The sequence below is a fragment of the Betta splendens genome, chromosome 14, assembly GCF_900634795.4.
Source record: "Betta splendens chromosome 14, fBetSpl5.4, whole genome shotgun sequence".
Classification (NCBI taxonomy): domain Eukaryota; kingdom Metazoa; phylum Chordata; class Actinopteri; order Anabantiformes; family Osphronemidae; genus Betta; species Betta splendens.
The window spans coordinates 5,157,997-5,180,913 of record NC_040894.2 but is presented as its reverse complement, the minus strand read 5'-3'; the positions used below and the strand labels follow the sequence as shown (position 1 = coordinate 5,180,913).

Below are 22,917 nucleotides of genomic sequence, written 5' to 3'. Positions count from 1 at the left end.
CTGCCACTGCTGTTAAGAAGAAAGGCCTTTTGAAGAGCGCAGAGAAAAGTCACCCAGTCACACAACACACACAAACAAAGCCCATTATCACAACACGCACGCGCCAGCGACCTCGCAGGCCGCGCTGGCAATTAGTCTTCATACGCTAACAAGGAGAAAGCGGCACTTAGAGTATTTAGTTATTTTCAAGAGAGATTTGTGGAGGCCGTGAAACGCATGTGCGCTGTGAAATGGGATGGAGGAGCTGCGGGGGGCGTTTTAAAGCGGATATCAGCCGGTGTAACTTTAAAGCGGCGGTATGTCGAGGCTGCTCACGGGCAGGAAGGGCGCGAGCGCCGGATGAAAGGGATCCACTGCAGCAATCGATCCCGGCTGCCGTGGGAGGAGAAGCGCGCGGAGGTTTGAGGAGGACGAGGATGAGGAGCGAGGCTGAAGAGCAGCGCGCCGGTCACGTTCAGCTTTTTGTTTGAAAAACAGTGAAAAGGAAGTAGCGTTGATGTCAGCTGTTGTGTTTGAAGCAGGGGGTTTTTAAAATAATTTTAATTTCTGTTATTACTATGTAATTACTATGTAATTAAAGGTAACTTTTTAGAGCGGTGCCAAATTTACTCCATCTCTTTTTGGAAACAATCAATTTACAATAATAATTATAATTGCTGTTATTTTGTGTGGCTTGGTTTTAGACCTTCAAACATCCCAGAACCACACAAAGACTTGGAAACTACACTAGAGCGGTCGCAGCCGGCCTCCACCTGGGAAGAAGCCGCCTCCCGCCGCTCTTCCCTCTGATGGCGCTGTAATAGGGTCATGTAATTACCAGTGGCTGCCTCGGAGCTGAGCCCGGCTCGCACGCCCGGGGCTCTCATTACCCACAATTCAGCCCGGGCTCTTAAATATCAAACACCTGGTTGTGCTGGAGGCCACGGCGCCCCCCAGCCCGCGGCCAGCGCTCGGAGCTCCGCCGCGGGACCATCCGCCACCATCCAGGTTCTGCATTATTCACGTACCTGCGTCCACGTACGTTCATGAGTAACACACATTACAAAGGTCTCATTTCTTGTAGCCGTGGAGGAGGAAGTGCACGTGTGTTTGGCCTAACGTTTGGACTAGCAGCGACAGCTCTACACAAAGCGAAGGAAGGAAGTACATCATGTAAAGGATGAACTCGCACTTCAAGTACAGCGTTTAAAAAAAAAAAGCCTCGGGCCTCTTTTATATTTAAACCAGACTTTTGCCACGAGCACAGGAAAAACGTAAGAAGTTTTAGAGAAGCACGGACAATCAATTAGTCAGTGTTTCTGCTTTCGCGTGTGTGGAGGAGCCGTTCTTCTTTGCATTAGCACTTCTAAGTGAAGTGAACACTACGGTACGAACACGCCGAAAATGAGTCTAGCACTAATTCAGATAAAGGTCAGTTTAAGTGTGTCAGAAACGTCAGAGAGCAGCTCTGACACTAGTCTTTGAGAATGTGATGGTTTCTGGACCCACAGCTGGTGAACCCGACCTTCAAAGGTGGGTTAGAACCACTGTTTGGGCTCCTTTCACACATAAATACCTACATATATTTTCCTCCAATATACAAAACTCTTTAAAATGTTCTCACCTCATTAATGATCATTTCTCTTCACTGTTGCAACATTTGTTTTCCTCTCCTGCTGCTTTCTGATCTTGAACCAGAGCAAAGCCCTCACGCGCTTCATTTCCTATACGAGTCTCGCAGCCACGGAGGCTTAATTACTTGCTGTCTTAGTAAGTAGACGCTAATTGTAGGCGCATTGCAACAACACACATATAAAGATAAATAGACAAAAAGTGGCCTATTCATGTGCATAAAGTGTGGAATAAACACACGTCTCTGCAAAACAGCTCCTTCCTCTGGAGCCTGTTACATGAGCGGCGTAAATACAGTTCACAGTGTGTAACGGCTGCGATCTATCTGGTATTCAAATTCACTTCTTTATCCTGACAAAGAAATCCTAATAGGGAGACTCACATCCACGCAGAATACACAGAATCCGGCTTGACATATCCTGCAGTCATATTCACAAATTATACGGGCAGTCTCGTTAAATCATCGAACTGTGAAAGTGACGCGAGTTAATCTCGGCGCCGCAAAAATAGTGTTCTGGCTTTAATGAACCTGGGAGCCTGATCAGGTTGGCAGCAGGCTAATGCCACGTAGCATCGTTTGTTGTATACAATTTGGAAATTGATATTCTGATCCACAACTCAGAATAGCAGCTCGCTTCAGAGGCGAACGCTGAAGTCGGTGCGCGTATCGTCACCCGGCGCCGGCGGAGCGGAGGCCTCTATTAGCACCAGCGATTAGCGATAGACGACAGAGAAGGGCTTCATTAAACGGGGAGCTGTTTACAAAATAAATATGAAGCGTGACAGTTGACTCACACGTCCATCACAATGACGAGCAATGATATTGTATGAGAAACAAGAAATTCTCTGATATCCGAAACCACTGCTTAAACTCAGAGCAGTAGATTCACTCAATCGTCCGCGGAGGCGAGAAACCGGCGAGCTCCACCTGAATGTCACGTGAAAGAAGGCGCTTTGAAGGCGAGGAAGTGGCTTAAACCTAAGTGGAAATCAAAAGATAAACGCCGCAGTCTCACCTCGATCCTCCACAGAGAAAGAGAAGCTATCAGTTGTGGCGTTTTCCTCGCTCCGCAGCACGTAGCAGATGTTGAGGTCATCGATGTCGGCTACGAGAGGAAGAAAAGTCAGGTCAGTTCTCAGATGATGCTGAGGAGCATCACAAATGAAAAAGTCAGACTTAGAAACGTATGGAAATGTAAAAGCTGCCACCTGAAACCAACAAGGCAAAGCAAACAAGCTCCAGATGACAAAGAACAACAAACACTCACACATTGTTAATGGCTGAATACTAATTAGAGCTTTTTAAAGTGGGGCGTTAACTTGTGTTGTCAGAGTGTGATCGCGCCTGATCCAGTTGAAAGCAAGGTGACGACCGCATCATGAATTATATATGGAACACACTTGCCCTTGCCGTGATAAATAAATATATCTATTAACCTATTTGCATTTTAAGATTTAAAAATCCCTCATGTGAAGTTTCACGCTGGCTACAGAAATAGCCTCAAACGCACTTTGAAGTCGCATTCGGGCTTTTTGGCTCGTTCAAACACTCTCTGCGTCGAGTAATTGTTCAAAGGTGGAAGCGGTCCCGCTCCGGCGCGACATCAGCCGGGGCCGAACAGCAGGTCCCTCGCCTCGCGCCGCTTCTGTTCCTTATCAGCGCTCAGCGTGAACAATCTGCAACCAGAGGGAGCGCGCTCAAAGTCATGCATCTGCAATCCGGGACGACGCGGTCGCCGCCGCCTCGGATCCGAGGCTCCGAGGGCCGAACACGCGCGGACACACCGGGGAAAAGCAGGTGACGGCGAGGGTTTTAATGACAGACGAAGGGGAAGGAATGTTAAAAACAGGACGGCACCTACGCTCCCACAGCTGTTCGCCCAACGTCTGTGAATTACAGGGCTCCGTCTGGCCTGTTTTTTTTTGTTTTTTTAAACAGCTTTTCCCCAGAAACGTCTATTACAGCGCAGGAAAATCATGGAGACTGTGAAAGGGCTTGGCCCCTGCGAACCCCGTGCTTCAATAATGGATGTGAGAGGAGGGAGGTTCATAAAAGTATAAACCCCAGCTCTTGGCTGGGGCACAATCCTCCCTAACATCCCTGCACCCTCGCTGCCCTGTGTGAGGGTTCAACCGTTCGCCGTTTATTTATGATTAATACGACGCCGCCGCTCCGCTTTCAGGCCGGAGTTTTCACGTCAGCGCGCGTCCGTCGCCTTTTTCCGGCCACAGACGTGTTTTGACACTGGCCTTGAACCCGAGGACCTTGCGAATGCAAAGTCGACGCCGTGAACCGAGGGCACATTGTTCATCAAATATTTAAAGGAAATGTGCTCATGGGATGTGCCCTGGAAATAGGATGAGTAAATAAAGAGTGAGGATTGTCTCTTTCACCTGACTGCCTCCTCTGACGAGCCTGTTTGCTCTGTCGCTCGCGCTCACACCCCTTCATTCTGTATTTCTCTCATGCCCCCTCGCCTCCTTCCCATCCACTGCTCTCTGCCCCCTCCTCGGTCCCTTTGCCTTCCTTTCTTGTCTCATCTTTGCTCTCATCTTTTTTTTTTTTTTTCCAGCTCAGCGGTTGTCATGAACGTCCGTCCTCTGCAGACCCAAGAGCTCTTTCTCCACCCCGTGGTCTCGGCCCCTGTCTGTGATTACGCTGAGCTGCGGCGCTGCCAGGTGAACGGTACCACTTGTTTGTATAACTGGCTCAGCACGATATGAAAAACTCCATTGATTGCACGCTTTAAACCTCAATCAGTGGCATTGTGGTCTTGAATCGTCAGCAATAAAGAATTTACACAAGTTACATTGGGATTTTGCCCCACGCGTCCACACGAGATGTCAGGTCTGTACGCTGATTTGAAAGAAGCTCAAATTGCACTAAAGAGGTTTCCGACGTGTCAAAACGTGCAGCAAATCCAACGCCGCCTCGTCACTAAGAGATCCGCGCTGACCTTTTCACACAATCCTCTACTTGAGCTTTGCTTCATTTAACAAACCACTGTAGAGAACATCAGATGTGAACATTTCCCGCGAGATGCAGATATAATAAATTATTCATCACTCACCATCTACAAGACATTTGCACGAAACATCAGCCTCTAACTTTGGTCTGCTAATTATGATTTGATGAGCAAAGCACATCTAAATCAGACCCCAAATTAACTATTGAAATTCCCAATCCGCCACTTGTCACACACATGAATAATTATTACCCCATAAATTAAACTCTTCGGTAGGTGGTGTGAAAAAATATTTAAAAACTTACAGATTTCTCTTTTGAAGTTAAAAAGCATCACCTCTCACATTGGAGCATCATCGGTATTTGATTATTAAAAAACACACTCATGTTTAAACAGAGATTGACTGTGATGTCTTGTTGCTTATTTATGCTGTGTATGTTTATCTACTCAAGACTGATTTGACCTTTTCAGATATTTCTGTTTATCTTTCAAGACTGATTACATTTGAAACTTAGTTGTTTTGGAGTCTAGCATCACTCAAACGTCATCAGATACTCAGTAATATGTAATATTCTGTGGTGCTGGTGCTCACCTTGGTTAAAGGTGTGAACGGAGTTGTTGCCTTGTCTCAGGTTGACGATGTAACCGTGTCTTGGCTGCGTGGTTATTTGGAACAGCAGAGAGTCCGGCCGGCTGTCTCTGTCCTCCGCCCTCAGCACCCTGGAGCTGATGGGGAAGCCCAGGTGCCCTGTGCTCAGGGTCTTCAGAGTCGGGGCGCCTCTATTCACCACGACCTGTGGCACGCCGTCGTCCAGCCCCACAACAGTGATCTTCATGGTTTGCGGTCGGCGCGTCTCAAAAACGGTGTTTGGGAAAACATAAAAGTCGGTGTGCGTGCCGTCCGTGACGGTGAAGGAGAAGGAGTCCTCCGGCCACTCGGTGCCGTCGTGTTTGTAGCTGATGAGGTTCTCGTTGAGGTCGTGCTTGGTGAAGCTGGCGACGGCGCTGGTGCGGTTGAAGAGGAGTTGACCGTGGACCGGCGGCTGGGTGACGGTGAACCTCAGCAGCCGCTCGGCCGTGTCCTGGTCCTCGGCCGTGAGCTCAAACGGCGTGATGAGCTTGCTCTGGCCCTCCGCCACAACCAGACCGTTCACCGTCACCACAGGCTTCTTATTGTCCACGTCCACGATGGAGATTCTGAAAGTTCGGAAGACGGGATTGTAGCCGTCGGTGACTTCGAACTCGAAACTGTCCATTTTGACCTCGTCGTCCGAGGTGTGGAGGTAGTAAATCTTACTTCCGGCCAGCTGCAGCTGAGTGAAGGAGACGATGGGCATCCCGGGGCTGTCCGTGCACTCCAGGTGGCCCCTGACGGGCGCCCGCGTGATGGTGAACGCCAGGTTTTCATCAGGGCTGTTGAGGTCCGTGGTGCTGAGCAGATCGGTGGTCAGGGTCACTCTGCCACCTTCCCTCAGGGACACACCTTTACTGACCACGTCGGGGAACACCATGTCGATGCTGCCCACGGTGATGTAGAAGTAGCGGTCGATGAGCGGGTTCATCCCGTCTGTGACGTCGAACTTGAGCAGGTCGCGGACGCCCTCCTGTCCGTTGTGTGTGTAAACTATGAGCCCGGCATCGACGTCAGCTTGTGTGAAGTTCATCCCCAGTGTGATGTTCTCCAGAGACCCGGACGGAGTTTTCCTCTGCAGGAGGCCCTGACCCGGCCCGAAGCGGATGATGTAGGCGAGCGCGCTGTCGTCCGAGTCCAGATCCGTCGCTCTGAGCGCTCGGCTGCTGATCTCTTTGGCCTCTCCCACTTCCACCTCCAGGCCGTCGTTTATGAGCATCCTCGGCGTCTCGTCGTCAACGGGGATGATCACGATCGTGGCCGTTTTCTGCACGGAGTGCTTCCCGTCCGTCAGGATCACGTCGAAGCTGTCCTCCGTCGTCTCGGAGTCGTCGTGCTCGTAAATGACACTGGACGCCTCGCGGATCTGCTCCAGAGTGAAATTAGCCACCAGCACTGAGCCCGTTGAGAGCTGGTTCAAAATAGCACCGTGTTTAGGAGGCTTGGCGATGATGAAGAGCAGCTCATCAGGTGGAATATCGGCATCAGCGCCGTTAAGGATGGGAGTGTCGATGATGATGTTCATCCCCTCCATCACGACAATCTCCCTCAAATAAATCTCCGGCTTTTCATCATTGGCTGGGATGATAACTATTGGGAGGAAATAGTTCTCTGACAAATTGATGCCATCAGAGCACCTAAATGTGATTCTGTCCTCCACTGGCTCAGCCCCTTTGTGAATGCTCTGCACATAGAAGATATTCCCCTCCCTGATGTCTCTAATGGTAAAAGCACTGATGGCTGTTCCTGACCTGGACTTTTCTGAGCCTGGGGCCGGCGATATATTCTCCACATAGCCTGCAGTGGGCTGGACGATAATGGTGCAGAGGATATCATCCGCTGGTGTATCATCATCATCAGCGTTCAAGTGCTGGGGCCCGATGGCATATTTCTCCCCTTCAATGACACTGAATTGAATCCCAACGCTGACCTCGGGGGCCTGGCTGTCAACAGGAAGAATGGTGACCCCAACACGGACCCCACTGACCTTATTTCCGCCAACTGTCCAATCACTGGACATGTCTGTGAGAGTCAGATTAAAGGCGTCCTGCTGGGAGGTGATGCCTATCTCACCCCCCGTGTGTGCGTAAACAACCACTCCGTTAATGATATCAGCCTGTGTAAACCTATTGGCAGTGACTCCTTTGACCAGTATTTCTCCCAGCACCGGAGGGTCTTCCACTATAAAGGTCAACTCGAGGTCATCCGTGTCAGCGTCCCGGCCTTGAATCACATTAGATGTGATTTCGGTGGCGCCGTTTTCCAGCACATCCACATGGGACCCGATGGTGCCCGCGGGCAGGCTGACGACGGGGGCTTCATCATCCACAGGCTTCACGTGAACTCGGACCGTCACCGGTACCACGTGGATCCCGTCGCTGACATCCAGCCGGAAGTCGTCGCTCGCCGCCTCGTCCCCACCGTGAACATACGACACCTTCCCCTCTGACACGTCCTCCAGTGTGAAGAGCCCTTTGGTCCTCAGCTCGGCGAGCGCGACCTGCACCTGTCCGTGCTTCGGCGGCTGACTCAGCGTGAAGGTGATGTGCTCGCTCTGCGTGTCGAGGTCGCTGGCGTCCAGCTCGGCGACGCTCACCACGTGCACGCCGCGCTCCAACACGGAGAAGCCGGTGTTCGTAATCTGAGGGGGTTTGTTGTTGACGGGCTGGAGGTTGATGGTGAACGCCCCCTCCACGCTGTTCCCCGCCGTGTCCTCAACAGCGTAACGGAACTGCACCACGTGGGCCGTGATCCCCAGCTCCACGTCTGGGGGGCTGTAGGAGATCTTATGGTGGCTGATCTGGGCCTGCGTGAACTCTGTGACTTCGGTGTCGGGGGCGTCTGTCAGAACCAAAGAGCCGAACTCTGCCGGGTTGTTCTCGTCAGTGTCCGTCGGGGGCTGGAGGACCGTGTACTTAAGGTCGCGGTCCTCAGAGTCCAAATCGGTGTAGCGCAAAACCTCTTTGCTGAAGTGAGTGAGCTTGTACTCCTGGACGTTCATCTGCAGGGTGGTGCCGGGGAACAGCTCAGGGGGCACGTCGTCGATAGGCAAGATCCGAATCTGAAAGACCGTCTCCTGCGACTCATTGGGGGGGTCGTTGTCGTCCTTGACGGTGAACACAAACTGATCCAGGACCGTGTCACTGTTGTGTGGACCCACGTGCTTGTAAAACAACTTCCCATCAGTAATATCTTTCTGAAGCCACTCCGTCACCTCCTTCTCATACACTTCGTCCTCGGAGTTGAACTTCCACGATGAGGGGTCCTCCGGGGCGTCCGACTGCCTCAGCAGCACTGTGCCGACGGTGGAGAAGGGAGGGACAACGGTGAATTTAATGGTCGAGTCCTCGGAGTCGATGTCGGCGGCGCTTAGCATGAGGGGAGACACCAGCATCATTTGATTTTTGAACAGCACCAAGCCAGTGTTGGCGTTTATGATTGGCGGCTCGTCATCAGTGGGAACGACCGTGATGGGAAAAAGGAATTCTACTTCGTGTTTCCCGTCCGTCATTTTGAAGACTATGTTGTCGCTGTAGGTGTCGCTCCCGTCGTGGTGGTACACGACCACCCCCGTGCTGAGGTCGGCGGGCGTGAAGAACTTCCTGTGCGATCCCAGCACCACCAGGTCCCCGTGGCGCAGCCCGTCCACCGCCGCCACCGTCACGGCGTCCAGGTTGTCCTCGTCGCTGATCTCCAGGTTGTGGGCGCTGAAGAGCGGCCGCGACTGCCCTTCGTAGAGCAGCTGGCCCGTGTTCCGCGTCACCACGGGGGCCAGCGTGTTCATCGGCTTCACGACGATCATGAACGCGAAGGGGTCCGAAGTGGCCCCATCTGTGTCCAGCACCTCGAACTCCAGCTGGAAAATCCTCTCAGTGTCCGAGTCCAGCGAGGGCGGCTTGTAGGCGATTTTCAGGTCCCGCAAGTCTCTCTGGTAGAAAGATGTGATGGGGAGGTTCCTGTCATCGGTGCTGACGATGTAGCCTTCCTCGTAGGACGGGGGGGAGGTGATGTTGAAAATGAGCTCGTCCGGGTCGGTCTCGGCGTCCTCCGCGGCGAGCACGTCGGGGGTGAGGGCGGTCATGACGAACTGGCTGACCTCCATCATCATCATGGCCACGAAGCTGGGCTTGGGGGGCGTGTTTTCCTCTCCCTCCTTGATGCGGATCATTAAATGAAAATACTCCTGCTTCACCAGGTTGCCCTCGGCGTCGTGCAGCTCCACAACCATGGGGACGTAGTCTCTGTTGGGCGATCTGCCCTCAAACGTGTGCTGGTAGCGCACGCCGGCGCGGGTGAATTCATCACAGTCCATCATGTTAGAAAGTTTCCCCCCATCGACGAGTCGTCCGTATCTGGGCAGCGGGCTGCCGCTAGAAAGCGACGCCACCTCACATTTATAGGAGTTCCTGTCGTAGGTGAACTCTAAAACCTTCCTATCGATGGGGTTGCTGGTGCCTTTAAGGTTGGCGATGGTGAGAGGCATGTTTTTGGTGAGCAACTCGAGCTGCGTAAAAACTACTTCAACCTCCATCATAAACGGAATGATCACGGTTTCGCTCTGCGCGTCGTACCTCAGCTGCAGCCGCACTCTGTCCCTCGTGGGACTCCGGGAGCCGTAGTGCGAGTACGTCACGTCGCTGGGTCCGAAATCGCACGGAAACTTTTTGGGAGAGAGATGCCCCGGTCTCTGCGCGAGCGGGTCGTTGTCCAGCACGGTGATGCTGCATCGGTCCCCCGGCTGCGTCTGGATCACCAGGTCGTTGATGGGATCGACGAAGACCGATCTCCCGAAAGGCACGCGTATTCCGTTGTTGGCCACCAAGATGGCATCTTCTGACAGCTCCGATCTCAGTGCGTAAAATAACCCGGAGCTGTCGGGCTGCGCGGCGACAATACCTGTTACTGAGAGACACAGGAGAAGTCTGTGGAGCAGCATGTTGGCGGCGGATCCGACGCAGCCCCTCCGAAAGCAGGCGCCTCTGCGTTCTGGGTTCACGGGGGAAATGTGAGGATGCTCAAAGTGCTGCGAGTCATCGGGGTGCGCGCGCGGCGGCTCCCGTGCGTCCGTCCGCGCAGAGCGTCGACATGCTGTGCGGGAAAAGCGCGCAGGAGTTTTAACTTGGGGCGCTTGAGAGCCTGCGTAAAAGTGCGACCGCCCATCCGCGCGCATATTGGCCGGTTCCGAGGGTTTGGTGCCTTCAGCCTCTCCACCTATAGGCGGTGCCGCTGTCGTTGACGAGGGGGGCGGTGAGCGCAGCATCCGCTGAAGTGAAACAAATGGGTTTCATTTCGTTTGGTTCAAAGGCGAGTTTCACTTACTCTGAGGCTATAATATGTAAAACACACAAAGGATGCGCGGAGATATTATAAAAAATAACATAAAAAATAATATAAAATCCTCTCGGAAAAAATGGAGACAAACTGATGAAACTGGGAGAAATGTTCATGGTATGTTACTATTTAGATTATAGACGTACTGTATATGTAACGTAGCTCCAGTTTAACCTGGTGCTTTTTAACCAACAAGCTGCTATTTTTTAATCAGCTACTTCATACACAGGTAGAATAGATTAGTATTCCTTGATTCTATGTTCACCTGTGTTTATTGTTACCATCAGAAAATGAAGCTTGCTGAGGTGTTAGAGGCTTCTTAGACAAAACACCCCTCCAGCTCAGTCTGACCACAAAGTATTGTTCCATTTGCTTTGCTTCTCTCCAAATGCTCCACGTGTCTGAGGTCAAACTTTCATAGTTAAACCAAAACCTTTAGTCGTGTGTATCAACATTTTTCTCTCTCCTGAGATCAAAAAGATCCTCAGAGGCCGAAAAGGTTTAAACGTCTCAACAATTAGCTTTCAAAATGACGGACTCTTTTTGACACGTGATCATTCCTGTGTCCCATGAATAAAGTGACACATCGTTACCGTTATCTCGCGCCTCTCCCCGTTTGCTTCGCAGCCACACCTCGTGTAAAATGTGAAAGATCAGGTTGCGCATGTTTAAATCATGAGCGCAGTCATGCATTTATTTATTTCGCTGTTACATTGTGTTGAATAATCAGCCGAAACGTGTTGACCTCCCTTCGAGCGAGAACGAGAAACTGTGAGAGGCGCGCGAGGCCCAGCAGGCTGCGCCGATGACCCCGTTCGTGTCAGTCCAGATCCGCCGACTTCAGGGCAGAGCGAGAAACATCCAAAAAGAGCCAGCTCACAACAAAAAACTCACGAAACTGCAAATTCTTCCTTAAGACGGGAGCACATCTGTCCTGAAGGACCTTGCTCGTCCTAGAGGGGCGAGTTTGTCCAGCTGGTTGAAACATCTGTCAGAGCCGAGTCAACAGAGAATGAGCAAACAGAAATCTGCTCCTCGCTGTTCAGCGTTTGTGGGACGTCTGTGACCGCATTATGCCTGAAGAAGTTCATAAGGTAGAGCAGAGCATCGGCATGTAAGTCATGCTAATGCTATTAAAGCTAAGCAGCAGCTTCCTGTCAGAGAAACCGGCTGCAGGTTTGTTTGGAAAGCGCCCGCCGCTCTCCCGAAAGGTCGCAGCCGTGAGTCCTAATAAGAGCGGACGGCAGAAATGCTGCTTGTGACCACATTTTGGGCCCCGAGTCTCCGCCGCCCCTGTTTAAAATGTCAGGAGATTAGAGGGCTCCTAGTGCCTTGTTATTTGGAAGCGCACGGCGCAGTCAGCTTTTCCAGCTGTCGGCCTCCTCGCATCTGCAGGAGTCGTGCTTTTGGGAGAAACTCCGGCACGCCCCATCTGAACACAGGACTGACGAGAGGCCTTTCAGATCTGATCCGTTTAGACGTCAGAGAAGTTCAGGTTTGTGGGAAACATGGGAATCCGTCCACAGTGCACCCGTTTGCCAGCGATGCCTGTTATCCTGATTCCCTGGATGTCGAGCGCACAAGCATCCGTCCTGTTCCCATCTGACTAATTAGCACCGAAGCTCCAACTCATCCCCGCCGCTCGTCTCCACCGCCAACCAAGCTCTCTGAAACTTTGCGGAAAGTCCAGCGTCAAATTTATGACATATTCATACAGTATGGGATGTGGGGTTCCTGCTGCACAGCAGCTGCACCTCTATGATAAGACCACACACGGAGATTCTGTGGCTTTGAGCTCACACAGGAACCGAGATTATTCCGAACTGTCAGGTAATAAGACAGTAACAGGCTTAGGTCCTCATCCGATTGTAGCATTTGCATAAAACCACAGACGCATTGCTTACTTATGAACGCTAATTTAATTTGATTAGACGTTCCGGCATCAAAACCCAAATGCATAATCACTAATGTATGCGTAGTTATTATTCATCAGCAGGCGCACAAATCTAAACATTAGTGTCGTACTTGTTGGTCAACATCAAAACTGCTTTCTGTTAATAGAAAGAGCAAATGTTTTTTTGTTTAGCAGGGGAAGTAAATATTTGAAAAAAAAACCCAAAAAAACAGCTAACAAAGCTGCTAACGAGATTCCCACTGAGGAAATTTGGTTTGTTTGTAGACGTACGCCACCCACACAGCTCCGTCCCACCAGACTCAGGACGAGCCTCGCTCTGTGATGCTGTGACAAAGCCGAGTGTGACGATCCGGAGGCTCATCTGAGCACGTCGTTCTCGTTCTCACGCGTTCTCAATACGCCGTTGCAACATGATTGCGCTGCTTAAATGACTTTTTTATCCTCCTGGACCGCAAAGTTAAACTTTAAATCACCTTAAACAGCTGCAAGATGCACAAAATGCTCCTTTCATTTTAATGCGTGACTTCGTTTTACAGTATTTTCTCGTTGCGTTCCTCAAGTCAAGGCTCCATCGCATCCTCCTGCATGTACAGTACACACAGCTGTTGCTCTGGAGTTTTCTACACTCGGTAGAGTTGAAGGAGCGGCCTCCCTTTAACTCGCAGCTGCGTGTCCACGATGTTCCTGAGGAAAACCCGCACATAAAAGCGGCGGCGTGACATTCAAAACCGCTGATTTGACCTCGGAGCGGCGCCAACCTGCAATTACATTTTGTTTGGGTCAGCTGATGGCGTAACAGGAATCCTGCCCCGCTTCACACAGGCAGAGCCAGGTCGGCCTGCGCTTTGTTCCCATATTACAGATGGGGAGAACACAGGGCCTCGGCATCGCGGCTGCTCTGTAATCACCGGCACAATGACGGTGTGAGTTTACGCAGCCGTCTGGTGAGAGCGATGGTTCCGGGCGTCTCACACGCTCGTTCACACAGGCACCGTCCAGTTAGAGGCCGGAGGCTGTCATCGCGAATTACAGGACAATTGGGTAAATACATGTTGTACTTGAGAAACTATTCCCAAATAAATTGCCCCAAAACTGTGAGAACTTTGTCGCTTTCTAGCATTTGAAGCGTTTCCTTTAGGACTATGATCTGATGGAATGAACCCACACTGCAGCAGAGCCTCGATACCGAACCCACACTTAATGCCTTGTTTACAGCTGATGCAATTTGTTTATGGCTGCTCGGATCGGCGCCATGCCCCCCCCCCCCACCCCCACCCCCGCCGAGCACGTTCTCCCCATTCCGTGTGCATTCACAGAGGTGATGAGTCTAATAGGGACAAGCCTGCCACACTCCATCACACGTCCGCACTCAATCTGCAGCCTGTGGCCAGTGTCAATTTGCAGCGGCTGTCGTCAGTGGAGGTAAAAATACTTGTCTGAATGTTCTTGTTGAGAAAGGAACAGAGGAGACTCGTCAAACTGATGAAACGTTTGGTCTTAATAATCATTATTTTCTATTTTCACACGAGAACAAATGAGAACATGAGCCCCACTGAAAAGAACAAAGTAAACTGTTATTATACCTGAGGTTAAATGATTAAAGGAGAAGAACAAACTTAATGAATGCAGCCAAACTCTGTCAACAGATATTTTGGAATTTGAAAAAAAGGCTTTGTTAGAAGACAAAGGCAAGATACACATCCGTTCCTCTGAATCTGAAAAAGTCAGATCAATTATTTAAATGCACTGATGGTTTCCGTGTGAATAATCACAGGGAGAAATTAGTTTCTTTCCTTTTTTTAAAATAGACTACTGCCCTCTAGTGGTGAGGAGCAGCAATAACAACAGACCCGACACAAGCTCGGGATTTTCATGGGTTTTATAAGCAGATACAGAAGATCGAAGACTTCATACACACAATCACGAGAGACTTCTAGCTGGATTTAAAGCATAGAAGGGGTTTTAGCCATCACAGCTGAACAGACAGTGCAGCTGGTTTTACGTTAACACCCTTCACCCGCTGGAAGAGAGACAGCGGAAAGAAACCTTAAACAGTCCCTGGCAGAGAACCAAGCCTCTGGATGGACCACAGTAATCTGGGATCATAATGGAGTAAATCAGGATTTAGCTAATGAACAATATAAAGACAGACGTGCAGAATCATCTCCATAAAGCAACTAGATAATGCCTTTCATTAGAGCGCGCTGCCTCCTGATAATCAGTCCCTGCACCTGCATGTGATGCTTCCTGGTCTGAGCCAAGATAATCCAGAAGACAGCATCACTTTTTCTCTCCCTCCAACTCTGCGAAAGTCATTAAAAAGCAGGTTTCACAGGCTGAATGATGCTCGTGTTTTATTTGTCACATCTTGAGATTAATGCCATGAAATGTCTCCAAATACTCACAGCATCGGACAGAAAATGAATTTAAACCTGAGCATTGTGCTTTATCCATATTATTGCAAGGTAAAGTACATGTGTAGCCTTCTCAGCAGATCCACTTCATTTACATGTTGCTCCTTTTATGTGGCTTTTTATATTAAACATTATATTTTTATGTGATTCCGATGCTTTGTTACGTGATGACTTCATGTTTCAGTGTCAACCTGCCGGTGAACTGGGGGAACATCAGAGCATCATCAAAGTCTTTAGCATTCATCGTCATGGGAACCAGGAATAGTGAAAGCAGTTAACTGAAAATGACACAGATGCAGGAAAAGTCGGACGCTCACCAATGTCATTATGGTGCATAGCCTGGGGACCCGGGTCTCGCATCCACTGAATAGTTTCCTGAATTATTTCAGGCTGAGCCCACGATAAAGCAACAGATTGCATCTCGGGCTGAAAAAATAAACAAGGCAGAGACAGAACACAGTTTCTGAGCTCTAAAGTATAGTTGCTCTCTGACTACACACACACACACGGACACACACACACGCAGCATGCTAGCTGCTGAGACTAAATGAGCTGCTGCTGGAAATTGGCTTGCCCTTTCTGTTCTGACCAGGCTTCATGGATACGGCACAAACAAGCTAAAGCCCAGCCTGTGGTGGTTGTGTCCTCAAAATACACTGTCCAAGCGCTTTAATAGGACTTCCACAAGCCCTCGACACACGCTGGTGCAGAAAATTGGTGTGGAGAGAGCACAGATACAAAGAAAGAGGGGATTATAAAAGATTAGCTCGAGCACTGCCTCGGCAGATTAAGGGCAACACTTAACTATTAGGAGAAAAGGCTGTATAGCGATGCAACTTTTAAATGCTTTCAAATTCTCTTTCACAGTTAACAACATGGTGAAAGCTGCAGAGGCCCAGCTAGACCTTTAGAAACGGCCCCGGCCTCTAGGATGTAGAATACAGTCATCTTAGGTGGTGGGTGTGGGCTAATGCATTTTTCTATTCTTGTCAAATAGTAGGTTGCTGAGTCACTTTTTGGACGTGAGCAAAATGTGTCATTTTATTATTTATGTGTGCGTATTGGTGGTACGTCATGAATTATGAAATAAATAAAAACACGTGGTTTGCTGTTGTGGGCAGCAGCGTCGGGTGCTTTTATTTTGGGGAATTGAAGCGACCTGTCTCTCAAGCGGCAGCGGCGTTTGAAGACGCTGCAGAGCCGGCGTTATTCAAAGAGTTGGGTTTGTGATATTTCCGTGTGTCGGTGTAACTTGTTCCGAGTTTTGTTTCCATTTCAACACGCTGGCTGCCTAATTATTTACACTCCACTGAGATTAATTAGTTGAGATTCTGCAGAAGAAGAGATTCGAGCCGTCCAACGTTTCTTCAGCTGCCATACTAACATTAAGACAGAAGGGGGCAGAATTAAATCATTAGTATAATTAATACTAACAACAGATTACGGCTACAGCTTGACACACACACACACACACACACACACACACACACACACACACACACACACACACACACACACACACACACACACACACGCAGTGACCATCTTCTGATGGTGCATTCACTGGTCCTCCCCTTCTGTTCATGCGCCTCGCTGACCTGCAGGTCTCATCCACACAGAGTCCATGAGAGCATCAGATCTCATTTTAGATCGGCAGCTTTCGCTGGGAGGCAGTGGGAGCACAAAGGGCCGGGAAAAAAACCCACAATGGTGCAGCAACAGGAAGTTGCTTTGGAGCAGGTGGTTCTTGGTTCCTCGTGTGCAGCTACTCCCATCACTCCTCCCCCCTCATGCTGTGTTTGTCTGCATGTCTGCCGTCTTCCACTCAGATTGAAACAATGCCGCGCTGACTTCAAACCATTCATGAGAAGCGCGTAGATCAATCAACATGGCAAGTTTCCTCTTTGTGAATTCAGAATGGTCCCATTTAAAATTCAGTCCTGAGAGTACAAGTTATCAATAAATAATTTGTATCATACAAATGCAACAGCTATTGAACACACAGAATATTGGATTCCCTTGTCAGACACGTTATTTAGATCAGAACCTGCCTGTCTGTAAGCCTTGGCCAAACCTCACTCCTCATTACCTCCCTTTGAACAACACCTCCCCTCCACGCTTCCACTGAAGACCTCCTACTGTTGCAGTAGCTCACCTCTAGTGCGTCATCCAACGTGACATCAGCCTTAAGGAGCGGCTCCACTGCAGCATCAATAGTCTGTGCAGCATCATTTGTCGTGGCGACGGCTGCCTGGAATGATGCTTCCTGGGAGCTGTGACGAACTAGAGGATGCTGGGAAGGCGCTGGCTCAGAAGTTCTGCTAATTCATCTGCACCGGGCCTGTTCAGGACACAGAACTCAGCATGAGATGTGATTATGAGGCATCAGTTTACTTTGATGCAGATAAAGGTTAAAACACAGCATGCATTTTCAGGTTGAGAGCGAAATTCCAATTTCATGCCTAAAAGAGCACACAATCAGCGGACGTGATAAAATTGGCTGACTTGGTTCATTTATTTAAATTAAACCATTATCATCATGTACCTACACAGCATGTAAAATATTCAATACGCTGGCTGAGAAACAAGCACTGGTGACAAACACAAAGCATTTAAGGTTTTAATTGGCCTTTGGAAGCAAGTATTATTCAGTGAGTAACTGCAGCGATTATTGTGTTGGATCACCAACCAGTGCTGTCACCCATAACATCTGTTACATTCAGGTCACTCAGTGGCGCTTCCCATTTTCAGAGCTAAGTTTCTAGTGCCCCAGCGCTGCCTTTGATTAAAATAAATAAGAAAATCCATTTGCGATGCTGCTTCTTCTGCTCCACTCAGTCCGAGCCCACATCCTAATGAATGGCGTGTCATAGCCAGCACGCTTCCTTAAAAATATGATCTTTTGTTTTGCAGGGTAAAAATAGAGCGATTCTGAAACAAATGATTCAGACCTGCTTAGGATTCATTGACGGATGTGAATGAGATAATAAACTGCTGGCCCTCATTAATCAGACAGAGACACACTGAAGCACAAACCTTTCAGCTTGAGTTTGTTGCATCTGGATAGGAATTAATATGATGGAGGATTTTCCCACTAAAGCAAAAGGTACCAGACAAATACTGCAATCAAACACAGATGAAAGCCTGTGTGTGTGTGGTGGTGGATGACGGTAACTCAGCCGTAGCTACTGTACTGTGACATCTGCACTGAATGCTTTGGATCCCTGTCACCTGCTCCAGTTTAAAAATAAAATTAATAAAAAAGCATTTATTTGTTTTTATTGTGTGCCGATAAATTATAATGCAAAGTTTAGAAAACAGAGTTGAATGATGTTAACATGTGATCTGACAGAGGGCAGCAAAGATCCACGAGTTTGATAGATGAGAGTTATTCGTCGGCATTAGCCAAAATATGTTGTTCTAGTTATACAGTAGGAGAATCTGGTCCATGGCATGTGTTCAGTATGATGCATATGATGCACTGACACTGTTACTGGTCATTAACAGCAAAATAAACAATGACAACATTCCTCTGGGGCCACATATGCTAAACACAGCTCACCCATCACATTAGCATTTATTAAGCTCGTAGACACCGGGGGGAACATTACTAACCAGCCATTTGTGGTTATTAGTTTAACTTACTGTTTGTTGTCAAATACAAAGAAGTTACAACACATTACAGACACACTTTACTTTTCACTTTCAATTATACTTATTTTGTTATATCTTGAAAAAACCCTCACGTTTGTGTCGATCGGGAGGGGGGGCTTATTTATGAAAGACCGAGCAGGACGCATCAACTTTAAATATGTATATCCTCATGTGAGTCCTTGTCTTTTGAGGGCTGGGAAATAGCACTGATGTGTTTCCTGGGTCTCAGTTGTTATAGGATTCCTCCTGGTGAGTCATTACGCTGTCAACGAAGAAAAGCAGCATCAGTCTTGTTGTCCTCCCACTCTGTCTCTGGGAATGAGGCGAAGCTCTGAGCCGTGTTTTAGAAACACGTTGCCTGAAACACGGGACAGAGAACTGCATAAAAATCACAATTTATAATCTGTGGACTTTAACCATGGGTGGGGGAGCAAGCAGAAAAATCGTAATAGCTGTAAATAACATCTGATGAACGGAAGGTGTAGAGCTAAAAGTAAAGAGACCTGAAGCTTTATTTGAATTGAAAATTCAAAAGCAGGTCAAGGAAACTGGTCAGATAGTTTCATTCACACCACCGTCGGCTTTGAAAATGTATGTGAAGTTGTAACATAAGATCGGTTTTTCAAATTCTCCCCAGCCCCGTGAAGGTGAGGTGCAGAACGGATGCTATTCTTGGCAGCACACAGCGTGAATGTCACGCAGATAAGAGCCTGTAGTGAATGAACGCCACTCACTCCTTTCTCAGCTGAAAAGACACAATTTTGCCTTCGCTGAAAGCAGACGTCGCCGTATCCCGCTCGATGCAGACGAGCCAGTCATCTGCTACCAGTCTGTGCTGAAAGCGATGAATTACATAAGACGAGGTGAGCTACCCTTTGAGCATGAACCGCAGGGAAATACCGAGGAGGCTGACGCAGAGGAAAAAGCGCCGGGGCTCAGCAATAATGGGAGAATTTAAAGTCAAGTGATTTGTGACTTAACAGCCTGGTGCATCTAGTTTGCTCGCAGTCAGAGGTCACTTTTTAATTGAATTTAATATTAAACACCGCTTCTGGTGGTGCTGCATTCAAATTCACTAGTCACGACTTAGTAAACAACATTTTCTCACAAACAACTGTGAGGTGACATGAGGTAAAACGGTCATTTTAGCAGCTGAAGCTTATGTTTAAGGAGAACAGTTGCACCAAACTCAGGTTGGGTCGTCATGGAAACTTCTACCTGATTAGTATTATTTACACTGGACATAAATCTAGGCCAACCAAAAGCTGTAATATTATTATTACCTTATTTATAGTGTGATTATGAGAACAACTCACCTGCTGTCTGGGCAGGGTTGATTCCTATTCCATCTGCAAGGCAACAACAAAAGGAAATAGCACAACATGAATAAAAAAACAAAAGATTGTCATGCAAATGAGCAGCACAAAATTTAAATAAATATAATTTAGAGTAACACCAGTTCAATATAATGACACTGCACTAGGCAACACAAATGAGAGCAGCAGGCAATTCTGTCTGTTATAATAATAGAACGATCATTAATTCTGCTCTGATACAGTTTTCTAATATAACACATGGCAGTGATAGCACATTTATCACAGATCTCATTTTGGGTCTTTACCTACAGTAGAATCACACTGTGAAAAGCACTGATGACTCTTTGTCGTAGAAAGAACAACATTTTTCCTTCTTTTTTTCAAACTCACCATTTGTTATAATTGCACTGGTCGCTGATGGAACTTTGAACTGTGAAAGAAAATAAAGAACATGAAGCGGAGTAAAACGAATGTGCCCAAATCCCTATTAGAGCAATTTACAGCACACTGCCCTTTGGACGTGTTTTGGTTTTCAGTAGTGAGAAAATACTAAGGGGAAATAATCAATCCCAAAGCTTCATCCACTGAACCAGCCCACTAAGATTCTCTGCCTGTGTTGGATAAATAGTACCAGTAGTTACAATGTCTGCATAAACTACTGCAAGCGAGAAAAAAAACTGTGAAGCTTGTTTTGTTTTCTGTCTTTTGTTGTGACAATTTTCACGCTTGCGTTTCAACTCAAAGTCAAGGCTGCACGTCTACACGCTCGAACAAGCCGAGGAAAGCCTGAGGCACAAAGAGCCACGCTCGGGTTTTTGGAAGAAAACCACACAGTGTGGTCACAATATGTGTCCTTCTTCAGTGCTGGACTTAGGTGATGTGGGTTGGTGGGGTTTACAGTGAAAAGACCGACGAGGAGATAAGGTTAGTAGCGTCCAGCTCACCCGTCTGCTGCCAGGAAGCATGAGCAGCTTACATTACGAATGAACTGATGAGGATGCAATGAGGATAGATTTTAGTATGACCTAAATGACCTCAAACAGATTTTCAGGATGCAATAAAGTCTCCATGTGATATTTTTTGATATGTGTCAAGATGGGAGAAAGGCTGGCTATGACTGACATATGCTTGTCAGAGGGTCCTCGCTGAAGTGTGGATCCAAATAAATGCAGCATGTGTCTAGTCTCCCTTCCTGTCAGTCAGAAAAAACTCAGAGCTTACCTCCTCAGCTGCAAACTTCAAAACCGCTGTGAACGGTGTGCTGTCTGGGACACTAAGTCTGTAATAAAGAGGGGATTTAGAAATAGCATCAAATGAAAAGCCTTACCATTCTTTGGTAAATTTATTTTCTTTTTTATGATGACCACACGATTAGATCTCTTTATACAATATATTGGCCTGAGGTGCTGATCTGTGGTTTGCCATTTATCGTGATCGGGATCTATTCATAAAAAAGGAGGGAGATCAAATGAACATTTTTTTACACTCTATTGAGTGTAACATTTCTTTGATTAGGGGATTTTATGCCCCTTAATGGATGGCATCACTTTTAGATAAATTCTTCTTCAGTGACTCCAGCACTGTTTTCAGTGGAGAGCACTGCCCTTTTCCTGCTTCAACAACTGTACGCAATTATATAGTAGCTCATAAAAACAAGCAGCACTAACAATAAAGCACTTCTTATAATAAGCAAGATGCCTGTTCTCAGCTAAAATGCCATTTGATTTGAGGAAGCTTTGTGTGGCACACTCCTCACGTTGCACAAAAGGTCAATCTTTAATAAGGGCCCCTCCACAGATGCTGCTCTAGCTAACAATAAATAGCAGTGAATCTCAAACCCAAGCACTTATTTTTATGTATTCAAAGTGCAACTACTCAACCTTGGGAGACAGAAAGATAATTAACCAAATTACTGTAATTTCTACTTACTGTATGTAGATAAAGTCAGAACCACTCAGGATGTCATTAAATAATTTTTAATGTTTCTGCAGAGTTTGGCGTGTACATATGATACATGCATATGAAATCCTTAATCCAAATGTACTACAGTGCTATGTATATCTTAAAGTATAACTAATTAACTTTAAAACGCGGCTTTAGCTGCAAATATAAAGCCATCCTAATATATTTATTTATGACTATGTAAGATGAGCTTAATAACTTAACAACTTTAAATTTCTGCCACTTTCACTAACATCTAACAAAGTCTGGCAATATAATAGAGAGAATATGAGAAGACTTTACAATACAATGCAATAATGCTGTGAACAAACATGACTATTTGAGCATAAAGGTTGCTCTGTACAGAACAGGGCTGCCATCTAGGGGGATTTAAACACTATTTGCCACAAGTCCTCGTATGCACACCATTCATTAACTAGTGTCTAATTATTAGTTTGAAACTAATTTAATGACGTTTGAAACGTGTTTTTATCAAATGCATTAAATAGAGATTATATGTATTCTCTTTGGCTGTTTGTTAAATCCTACCAGCACCGATAAGTTGCTGAAAAGACATGAAGCAGCTGTTGTACTAAGTATGATTGTCAATCACAGCTTTACACTGACAGATGTTTGATACTGACCACAGATGTTACCTCAAACCTACACCGACAGAGTTTTCTGCATTAGTAACACACAAATACACCAAATGCAGGCGTCAAAGCCAAATTTAAGTTGTTGTTTAAAAACATAAAACGCAGCAAGAGTCTAAGCTGCGACTGCTGAGCTGTCAGTCTCCCCGTACTCACACTTTGTATGGCAGCCGGGGGTCCGACGTCAGGGTGATTTTAAACGTTACTTTAGACCTAAAACACAAGGTGAGACTAAAGTTACGACCGGCTTCACATGTAGCAATCTAAAATTAATACATTAAGTGACATTACTTTACAAAGACAGCTAAAACTCACATCTTTAGGCGAGGCAGCACCGCTTGCAATCTGTTTATACAAACCCGGAAGTCCGAAGGACCCACACCTACACGTCATCCATCCAGTATCGTTTGTTTTTTCACAACTAGCTACGTTATTATGTTTTCTGCTTTCGAAAATATGTTAGCTAAAAACTACTTATTCTTTGA

General features: G+C 47.4%; 2 protein-coding genes and 1 long non-coding RNA gene across 3 annotated transcripts in view; all 3 read right to left on the bottom strand.

Annotated features, from left to right (window-relative positions):
• frem2a (FRAS1 related extracellular matrix 2a) overlaps positions 1-10,873 on the bottom strand; it is a 42,669-nt gene extending 31,796 nt beyond the window's left edge. Inside the window, exons 1-2 of the mRNA XM_029174179.3 lie at positions 5,170-10,873; positions 2,628-2,717 (exon numbers count right to left, since the gene is read on the bottom strand). Of these exons, the coding sequence (XP_029030012.1) occupies positions 2,628-2,717; positions 5,170-10,468 (5,389 nt within the window). The 5' untranslated portion in view covers positions 10,469-10,873. The remainder of the gene's footprint in view (positions 1-2,627; positions 2,718-5,169) is intronic.
• A 3,442-nt stretch (positions 10,874-14,315) lies between these two features.
• LOC129605140 (uncharacterized) lies at positions 14,316-16,999 on the bottom strand. Its single transcript, XR_008696693.1, has 2 exons — positions 15,186-16,999; positions 14,316-15,070 (listed from the first exon to the last, which is right to left on the bottom strand). It is a non-coding gene; the product is annotated as an uncharacterized LOC129605140 (long non-coding RNA).
• A 1,132-nt stretch (positions 17,000-18,131) lies between these two features.
• ufm1 (ubiquitin-fold modifier 1) lies at positions 18,132-22,820 on the bottom strand. The gene is made up of 6 exons (XM_029174220.3): positions 22,748-22,820; positions 22,589-22,645; positions 21,060-21,117; positions 20,229-20,268; positions 19,839-19,871; positions 18,132-18,880 (listed from the first exon to the last, which is right to left on the bottom strand). Coding segments are annotated over exons 1-6 (264 nt in total). The 5' UTR covers positions 22,750-22,820; the 3' UTR covers positions 18,132-18,806.
• Positions 22,821-22,917: the final 97 nt, after the last annotated feature.

What these genes read in the sequence shown, in the direction of transcription:
- ufm1 (XM_029174220.3), bottom strand. An exon ending in TGAAGTTTGCAGCTGAGGAG is followed by an intron (nt 20,269 to 21,059) that starts GTAAGCTCTGAG and finishes TTTCTTTCACAG; the next exon opens with TTCAAAGTTCCATCAGCGAC. An exon ending in CAGTGCAATTATAACAAATG is followed by an intron (nt 19,872 to 20,228) that starts GTGAGTTTGAAA and finishes GTTGCCTTGCAG; the next exon opens with ATGGAATAGGAATCAACCCT.